We start from the raw sequence: 10,015 nt of genomic DNA, 5'->3' as shown, positions 1-10,015 counted from the left end.
AGTGAAAACATGTTCCCCAGGGACAGATAGCAGTGGCCCATATTTGTGCTGCTGCTAGTTGCTGTCAGGGAACACCCCTGCACATGCACTTTGGCAGCTGGGCTTGCCCTAGCAGCCTTACCTGGGAACCTGGGGGCCTCCTGGGACTCCAGCGGTGACAATCTGGGCACATGGAGCCTGGCCAGTAGCCAGAGCATGTCTTTGGCTAGCCAGGCTCTGGTATCAGGAGGTGTACACTGTCACCACATGCACCACCCCATTTTTTTCTGGGGGGCACTTTTTGACACCAGGATCTCTGGGTATCAAAAAAAGCCACCACGCTGCAAATTAGCAGTGCGAGGAATGCCTGCATGTGTGCCACGTGCAGTTTGCAGTGCCACTGATGGGTCTGTGGTGCTACAAACTACATGTGCATGCTTTTCTGCATGTGCCCAAGGGCATTTTAAGGGAGTTGCTTCTTCCTGCTCTGACTTAAGGCCAGATCCATTGCCAAGGAAAGGCAGTAGACTTCTTTCCCTTTACTTATCCAGAGAACCCTTCTCGTTTTGGGATTGAAAATATCCTGGCTGTAACCCAGAGGCAACTGGTTAAAGGCTTCTGGTTTAAATGCCAGAAGCCACACCAGCTGACCCCAATGCAGGTTTAACATGGGGTTTCCTGGTTTCATAATAATACATCAGCCTCACAGGAAATGACCAAAGGAAGAGATGGATCCTATCTTTTGGAAATCCTAAGCTGGACCTTGTCTTTCCCAGAGATAAACAATGAACCACTAACACTGATCTTTCTTTCCCTCCCCCTTTAAGACTCATGGAAAAGCCAGAATGTTGAGGAAGATCCAAATTTTGCTTGGTGTCTTTTTTGTCTTTGCTTTTGGCATTTTGTACGAGTTCTCCCGCTACCCAGGCTGCCTCTTCTCATGTGTGCCCATTTCCAAGAAGTTCCCAACATTCAAAGGAGTTATGAGCCAGGGCAACAGCATCATTTTTCTGGAGACCACTGACCGGCTTGAACCTCCTCCATTGGTTTCTTGCTCTGTCGAATCCGCTGCCAGGATCTACTATGACAGACCTATTGTTTTCTTCATGAAAGGGCTGAAAAGCAACATAAGGTGGGATCCAAAGAACAGCTCCACAGCCTTCTCACTTTTATCTGCTATAAAGAATGTCTTCATTGTCCCTCTCCAGATGGAGACTTTACTCCAGAAGACACCTCTACTTTCATGGTACCATAAGGTGAGTGGAAATATTAAGGGGACAAAGGTGCTGAGTACATGGGGGCCTGAGGGCCCTGGCCCCCTTCGGGAAGAACAGAATGAAAGAAATGTAAGATTCTGCATAACAGGAAGGGTGACCAGATTTGATGAAACTTCAGGCCACTGCACACTGTTTTAATCCCAAGCCTAAATTTTTATGATCCTCACTTTGCTGGCCTTTTTTCAAAACCTAATCTAAATCTTACTGAACTTAATGGGAGTCTTTCAACTGAATCCAGGGGACTATGACTTAGGGAAGGAGTATGTAAAAATAATTTTTTCCTTAGTTTTTGTGTTATAGAAATAATGGCTGAAGACCCTTTTTTACTATTTGAAAGAAACACATTTCTTAGAAAATCTAGTAATTTAGCCATTAATATTTAATGGATGCATCTACACATTCATTAATGCACTTTTGTTATTAAGTATTAAATTTAATACCTCTAATGTGAGGTACTAAATAAATGCACATTAGGCTACCCTAATGTGCACTAGTGAAAGCATATGCTTTTTAGCGACACAATGCATAGTCGTCTCTTTTTACTGCATATAAGTGTATTAGCACAGTTTTTTTACATAACGCTTTAATGAGCAGTAAAATAGGCCACACTGTACATTAAAGCACATGTGTAGACATGACCAAAGAGACTGAATTGAGGGTATGTACTGTATTTTTTTTACAAGGCAGCTAACTGGCTCAGCTGTTCAGACAGATGCATTTTGCACTGGAGGCAATTGCATCATTATGACCCCTTTCCACTCCTGCAGGTAAATGAAACTCAGGAGAAGAATTGGATTCACATCAGCTCTGATGCCAGCAGACTTGCAATTATCTGGAAATATGGTGGGCTCTACATGGATACCGATATCATCTCTATCAGGCCTATTCCAGTAAAAACATTCATAGCAGCCCAGGCTTCCAAGGTTGCCAGCAATGGGATTTTCAGCTTTCCTCGCCGTCACTCATTCATTTGGAATTGCATGAAGAATTTTGTAGAAAACTACAATGCGGACATTTGGGGACACCAAGGTCCCTATTTAATGACAAGGGTGCTTAAAACCTTATGCAATCTTACTGATTTTAAGACTGTGAAGGACCAAAGCTGTCAGAACATTTTCTTCTTAAATCCCCAGCGTTTCTATCCCATTCCCTATCAATTATGGGAAAAGTACTATGAGGTCTGGGACAAACACACCAACTTCAGTGACTCCTATTTCAGTGACTCCTATTTCAGTGACTCCTATGCCTTGCACCTGTGGAACTATATGAATCACCAACAGAAGACAGTGGTTCCTGGAAGTAATACACTGGCAGAAAATCTGTACAAAACCTACTGTCCCATCACATACAAAAATCTTATTCTGGACAGACATCAGGGAGGTTGCAAGGGAGAATAAAAGACTGTTCAACTGGATACAGCAGAACAAGGGACCTTTCCCATTTGGGTATTCCTCTGACTATGACACACTGCTCACAAACTTCTCCTCTTCACCAGTGTGTGCTTCTACAGGTGCATTAATGCACTTTAATTCATGCACATTAAATCTAGTACTTCCGTTGTGAGATACTAAGAAAATATGTATTAACTTGTTTTAATGCACATTAACTAAAAAGCATTGGTTTTTTTTTAGTGATGCTTTAATGAGCATTAAAATAAGCTAATGCACATTAAACCACACATGTAGTTGTACCCAGTGATTCCCACTTTTGTTCCATCTCCAGATCTCTCTGTAATGAACTGCCTCCTTTCCCAAATTCCCCAGGACTGAGTGAAATGTGTAGAAAGGCAGAGGGTGCAAATATCACTTCAGCATCAATGGTAAACATGGTAAACATGCCAATAGTATACATGTCGTATTCTTTAGGGGAAATAACTTATGCCTAAGTCCTAAGTGATTTAGGAGCCTCCGTCTAATTTTCGAAAAGCTGAATTGGTGTCTAGGAAGCAAAACTTCATTTTTCATCGAGTCTTATGCCCTAAGACTAGGTATTTATGAGGTATTTATGTGCCTCAATGCAGATAGACAACAGGATTTTCAAAAAAATGAGGTGTCTATCTATCTGCCTTGCTAAGACCTTACTGCCATGAACAATCTGGCCATTTGTATGCTTTTAAAATGCTATCAGCATCCAGTGAATATTTGCAGGCAAGAGCTCCACAACCTGACTAGCTATGAAAGAAGACTAAAGGATCTAGGATACGTTTCTGGAGGGCATAGGACAATAGAAAAGGGAGTTCTGGCTCTCCAGTTAGGATGTGTAATATCTGGGACTGTGTCCCCCATGTGCAGCACAGAGTGGTGGGTGTCTGGTTATCCCATCCTTATGGACTTTTGCTGGCCATCACATGGAGCCAGGAAGGTTTTCTTTCCCTTCCCACTTGCTGTTGCAGTCTGGGGTCTTTTTCTGACTTCCTCAGAAGCATTGGGTGCTGGCCACACCCAAAGCTGGAGACTTTAACTGGGTGTGCTGATACTCTTACTGGGCCTTAGAAAACCTGGAGGTTCCTGGCTAAGGGGTCTTGCTTCTCTGCTGAGGGTCAAACTGATCTCTATATTCAGGGTCAGGAAAGAAGTTGACTCCGTAGTCAGACTGGCATGAACTGTGGGGTTTTTGCCTTCATCTGCAGTGGGGGCATGGTCCTCTTCCTTGGGTCTTTTGAGCATATATTAACAACTACTTCCTATCCTTGCAGGGGCAGGACGTTGACAGTGCCCTTGTCCCCCTGCTTTACCTCTGGCAAGTTAAATAGAGTGTGATTCTGGTGTCCTAAATATCATGTTTGGTAGTCGTGTGTGAGGGTTTAGACCGAAAGATTTTAAGAACAGGTTAGACAAACACTTGTCTAGGATGGTCTAGACAGGGATGATGCCTGCCTTGAGCAGGAGGTTGGATTAGGTGACTTCCTGAGGTCCCTTCCAGTCCTACTTTTCTATGAGTCTATGATTCCATAACAACCAGAAAAATAATAGCCCAAGCTATTCCAAATTTTTCATTCACAGAGTTTAGTTCCCTCCTATATACTGAAGCTTTGTCCTCAACGTTCCTAAGTGTGATGTTTTAAACAAAGGTAGAAATAAAATGTTTAACCAAGTTCACTGGCTCCAAGCTTCTTTTGTCTCCTGAATCTCCTTTCATTCCATACACTCCTTCCCCCCTCCACCCCATTTTTTATTTTCTTATTCTATTTCTTCATTTTTTCTTCATTGCTTCTTAGTAAGACATCTTCCTTGTGCTTTCCGAGTATGTATGGGGTTTCATCAGCCATAAGTATGTATATGGCCTAATCAGAATTGTATCTGTGAATTCATCCACGCAACACTCCTGTGACATAAGGCAATGCTATTATAACCCTGCCTATCCACTTGCCATTCCTCCCTCCCCTCCTCATTTTCTTCCTTTGTGCCCAGGATTTGGGCGATAGGAGGACTAACAAGATCTGGCTTCACCTTTTCCTGTCCTCCCTTTCTTTTAACAACACCTGGTCCTCCTTGCCTTACAATCTGTCTGTTCCACCAACCCCTACCCTCTGGTGTGATTTGCAATCCAAAACAGTGAAATGGTTTTCCTGGCATTTGATCTTTATGTCTTTTGCCTTTACTTGGAAAACAGAGCTCCTGGGCTCTTTTCAGGTGCTAATTCACACCTTTTCAAACCCAGAGATCTAAAGAGTTTAAATACTGCAAATCCCTTTGGTCTGAAAGGCTGTTGACAAACACAGTTCCTGATGGATGGCAGGTTAGTAACCCGTTACCCACTGTTTGCCATGTGCACAATGATATCTTTTGTAAATACTAACAAGCTGGCAGCAGCTTGCACTGTTTCTGCAGCTGCAAGTTACAATAGAATTAAGTAGGAAAAGAGAGACCCCCCCTCCCCACACACATATGCATGCTTTTGCTTAAATGAACCCTTTAACCTTCTTCCTTAGGGCCTGATTCTTCACTTACAACAGGGTTAGTCAGAAGTAACTACACAGATCCATGGAGTTACACAGCCTAACACCAGCATAAGGGAAAGGAGAGTCGAGCCAAGCCTTTCCAGTTGCCCGAGCAACAGCTTGGCTTTGGGGAATATTTCCCCATTCCTTTTCCAACAGAAGCTCTCTAGGCTCAGCACGGTGGAGCTGCTGTCATCACAGAGGTGCAAAATCACATAGGTATAAACTGAGCTTTCTTTTTCTCCTTGCCTTCTGATGAGGGATCCTGCATTTTAGCTTGAAATCACCTGGGACCTGCCTTTTTCCTGGGTGGCTTTGGATTTCCTGGTGGGGTACGCAGGGAGGGTGTAGAGTTACAGCATAGCAAAGTCCTCCCAGTGTTCCACGCAGCTTTGGACAACCCCTCTGTGTTGGGAACCACTCTTAACCCTCCACACGCATCGCTCCAGTCCGGCCCTTTTAGACCCTCCCTTTCAACCTCTCCCTCCTTGGGGACAAGTAAGTATTTGCTTTTTTATGTCCCGGGGCTTCATTTTGCAGGCTTTCCATCCTGATACAGCACTACACAGCACACATGAAAAGGCGATGGAGGGGGGAAAGTGCGAGGGGGATTTGTTTAACTGGAACAAGGCACCGGGGCTGTTCGCACAGCCATGCAGTCAGAAGAAAAGTATTTCAGAGGTTCTGCTTGGTTACGTATTAGCTGCTCTGTCATCCGTCTAACGGGCGGATCAAGTTCAGCATAGTTTCTCCCTCTACTTTGTTGGGAGCTCGGTTTGCAAGCAGTCCGGCCTCTCTGGAGCAAGCAGAGGCAGCATAGATTTAGCTCTCTGAATCCTTGCTCTCTGAGCAGTTATAACAAGGGGGAATGGGAGTAGGCAGTTCTCTTGCAGCTGTCTAAAACGGAGGAAAGCCTTTGGATTGCATTAGGGGTTTCACTAGTTCTCGATCAGGCATTTTTGGCTTCTGACAACAAGAGACATTTCCAAAAACTAAAAGAGGGAGGAGGGATTGCATACTGTTTTCACTGGAGGCCTGGAGGAGGCCGATGAGCTGGCTAAGCAGCTTCTGGATCTGGGATCCAATCCTGAAAGCAATGTAGTAGTTCAGGACCCAGCAGGAGATTGTTTGAGTGAGGGATGAGTGCTCAGGGTCCCACCACGCTGCCCAGCTGTCATACTGCTCCCAGTTTTTGGGCACTGATCCCAACACATAAATGTCCAAAGAAAAAGGAGGCCTGGAAAGGGGGCATGGGGTGGCTGCTGGCACCTCTGTTTTGGACAGGGATGTGTTAGCTTTCATATAGCTTGTTGGGTTTTTTTTTGGTTTTTTTTAGAGGGGTGGGAAAACCAAAGGCTTAAGGAAAAAACTAACCCCATTGGCGTTAGAGAACTGAGGGGAGCTAAGGGGAAAAACAGAAATAAAGGAGGGGAAGGGAGGCCTAATTTCATAACCCCAAAGCTTACTTGGTAACCTGCCCCTCGACGATTTTGCTGTCCCACTCCACATCCCCTTCTTGTGCATCACTTTCATCCCTGAGAGCATGTTTCCAGTCTTGCAACTCTTGCAGTTCCCCTAACACCCCTGGCCCTCATTGCTTCAGGGGAAGAAGGATGAAGATTGAGGATTGCAAGGAAAGGTGGTCCTGTGCCTCTATATTGAGCTAATGTGCAGGGCCGGGTTTAAACCGTAATTTTGCATTTTTTGTGAAAACTACAAACTTAAGTGACTGATGATCATGAAAGCATTCCCCATCCAGCAGCAAAAGCCTAGTAGCCCAGGGGAGGGGGGAAGGGGGCTCAAAAGGGACAAGGGGAGGTTGGGGATGGGGAGGGGAGGGGCTGTTTGCTCCTCTAGGTGGGAAAACTTGGGGGAGGGGGATGAGATGACATACATGTGGAGCAAACAGCCTTTACCCAGTGCCAGGGCCATCTTCCAGGGCAGCCCCCAAGCATCCCCAACTCCCCATGCCCCAGTTTTCCCACCCAGAGGAGCAAATAGCTCCTCCCCTACCCAGCACAAGGCCATCTGCCAAGGCAGCCCCCAAGTGCCCCTAACCCCCCTGCATCCCGGTTTTCCCACCTAGAGAAGCAAACAGTCCCTCCCCTACCCAGCACCAGGGCTTTCTGCCTAAGACATCCAGCAGCTTCCAAGCCCAGGAAAAAGCCTCTTTGCAGCAGCTTAGCCATGTGGAAAGACCAAGCATGGGAAGCCAGCACAGACCCGTGGCTATAAAAGCAGCCAGTCATGGAAGCAGGAGGCTTTTGGTGCAAATTTTCAAGCAGCTATATCATTGCGTACCCACTTCCCTACCCCACTACGTGGGACAGATGGCCACTACTGCTGTTCCTGCCTTTTCCAGTGTGGGGGTGGGGGGCACTTTTCAGCAGCGATCAGAGGCCTTGGGAGCAAAGCCTCTGCTGCTGCAATTAAACCTGGCCCTAAACCTGCCCCCTCAGCCAATCTGGGGGCATGAGGGGGGTGCCACAATCTGAGCGTACAATCAGGCCCTTGCCACAATCAGGCAATGATATTAATGAGCTGGGCTCATGCTTTAAACCAGGGCCTACTAACATGACTGTGTTGCCAGCAAAGACAATGCAAAGATATACCATGCAGCAGATCCTTTGTGGTGTAAATCCCAATTGCTCCACTGATAGCAGCAAGCTGCACTGATTTGACACCAGCTGAGGATCTGGCCCCAGAATTCACTGGGGTATTAGTGCACTCCTCTCAATGGATTGGGTTTTAATAGCTGCTAGGATACAGGGATGTGACGGGTTGCTAGGCTCACCGGTATGAGAGCTGCAACAAAGACGGCTGGCAGGGAAGTGCAAGACCAAGCAGGTCACTCACTGGCACAACATACGGCCAACCCGGTGAATGGTCTGTCACCCATTCACTGCCTGAGGATTTGAAATACCAGCCATGTACCATCAACACAACAAAATTACTTTGCCCCTCTTTATTTGTGTTATAGAAGCACCTTGGAGCCCTGGTTATGAACCACTGATCCTCTCGTGCTAGATACTGCACAAACCCAGAACAAGGAGGTGGTCCTGGCCCCAGCAAATTTACAGGTCTGATAGAGAGAGTGAATGATTGTATAGACAAAGTTCACTTCTTTTCAGAGTAATGCACAAAACAGGTTGCATATACCAGCAATCCCAATCTCTCATGTTTGCACAGTTTTGATTTTCAAAGCAAGCAAGCAAGCAACCCCCATGTTCCATTTCTAAAATGTGGTGCCTTTTCTTACATGGCTTATCTCTACCTGCCACAGTTTTTTCCTTGCAATTTGATGATGCACTTAGAAAATTAAAGCCAGTTTAATGACTTGGAAGCCAAAACTATCAACGTTTTGGGGAATGGAACATGAAGTAACTTGTGAATTCCTCATGTTCCAAGTTACCTCTCTCAGAAACATCTGGCACCTGTGTCCTGAATTCTGCCTAACATGGTCTTGTCATAATTTGGCCCCAGTGGAGACAGAAGGAGAAATTCTGGCCTAATCAGAGCAAATGAGGTTAGTGAAGAAGGATCAGAGCAAATGAGGTTAGTGAAGAAGGATCTCCCAGTCAGTTCTTAGCCAGTATTAATCCTCATAGCTCCACTGGAATCAAAGGAATTATGCTATTTTATACCAGCTGACAATCTGATCCAGTTGAATTCAAATAACGTTTTGAGGAAATAAACAGGTTACCCAGAGAGGTTGTGTGCTCTGCATCTTTGAAGGTGTTTAAGACCTGGCTAGCCAAAGCCTTGGCTGGGATGATCTAGTTGGGGCTGGTCCTGCTTTGAGCAGGGGGTTGGACTAGATATGACCTTCTGAGGTCCCTTCCAACCCTCATTGTCTGTGATTTTAAATAAATCTCTCAAGCCAGGCCAACTTATTAAGCCTGACACTGTGGGATAGAGACTGACTTGTACAAAACAAAGCCATATTGGAATTGTACCCACCAAAGTCTCCCACATGGCACCGTGCAGCACAGATTCAGTGGAAAGCATAGCAGCTTAGTCACAAGCCACTCTACCGCCTGCCCCAAGAGCGTGTTTTGGTGTCTGGGCCTAAGCTCCACATTCATGATGACAACCTGATTAACACACCATTCCCTTGGCATGTCCAGAGATGATTAATATTTACCAGGTTGCACAACAGCATCTGCCTCCCATGTCATGCAGCAAATTATTAGCAGCTTTTAGTGAGCATTTTGAGAGTAAACAGGGAAAAGGCAAGGGTGAGGGAACCTGGGGTGGGTCAGAATCAGATTGTGTTCCTGGCCACACCGTTCAGCAAGAGCCAAGTGTGTCAAACCTGGCTGCAGACTCAGACCTCCCTTTTAGCCTCCACTACAGGAACAGGCAGGCTCTCTAGCGAACACTTTTTTTATCCACCCATGGGGCACTGGAGAACCATGTCCTTCTAGGAGCATTTTGGTGGGGCTGAAGCTCGAGCCAGCCAAGTTTATACGGATGGATCCAGCAAACCAGCACAGCTTCATCAGCTTTAAGGGACATTGTGAGGCGTTTTGCTTTAGACATAAGTATAATAGGACAGAATTATGATATGGCTCCAATGACCTTGCTGACTAACTGTATACAACTTATAAAGTCTAGTTATTTACTGCACACCAAAGCACATTATTAAAGTGATGACATCAAACTCTCAAGAGGTGGGAAATGCCACAGTTAAGTTGACTCGTACACCCTTAATTCAGGCATGGCATTGTGATACAATCTTTAATTACATGATCACATCCTACTTTTCCCACAGGACCCTTGCCTGGTTCAGAGCCCAAGGGAAACGGGGGCTCACTTA

The 10,015-nt window shown here is 45.6% G+C and overlaps 2 protein-coding genes across 4 annotated transcripts in view; both read left to right on the top strand.

Annotated features, from left to right (window-relative positions):
• The first annotated feature begins 353 nt into the window (after positions 1 to 353).
• Positions 354 to 2,804, top strand: A4GNT (alpha-1,4-N-acetylglucosaminyltransferase). Its single transcript, XM_019512566.1, has 2 exons — positions 354 to 1,235; positions 2,024 to 2,804. The coding sequence occupies exons 1-2, from the start codon at positions 825 to 827 to the stop codon at positions 2,651 to 2,653; spliced, it is 1,041 nt and encodes a 346-aa protein (XP_019368111.1). The 5' UTR covers positions 354 to 824; the 3' UTR covers positions 2,654 to 2,804.
• Positions 2,805 to 5,600: 2,796 nt separating this feature from the next.
• Positions 5,601 to 10,015, top strand: part of DZIP1L (DAZ interacting zinc finger protein 1 like) — a 41,731-nt gene continuing 37,316 nt past the window's right edge. For all 3 annotated transcript variants that reach the window (XM_019512817.1, XM_019512808.1, XM_019512826.1), the window contains exon 1: positions 5,601 to 5,694. The gene's annotated coding sequence lies outside the window, so the exon portion shown is untranslated. The remainder of the gene's footprint in view (positions 5,695 to 10,015) is intronic.

Source organism: Gavialis gangeticus, unplaced genomic scaffold (genome assembly GCF_001723915.1).
Source record: "Gavialis gangeticus isolate Ggan-Ray unplaced genomic scaffold, GavGan_comp1, whole genome shotgun sequence".
Classification (NCBI taxonomy): domain Eukaryota; kingdom Metazoa; phylum Chordata; order Crocodylia; family Gavialidae; genus Gavialis; species Gavialis gangeticus.
The sequence above is the reverse complement of the archived record's forward strand: the minus strand, read 5'-3'. Positions and strand labels throughout refer to the sequence as shown.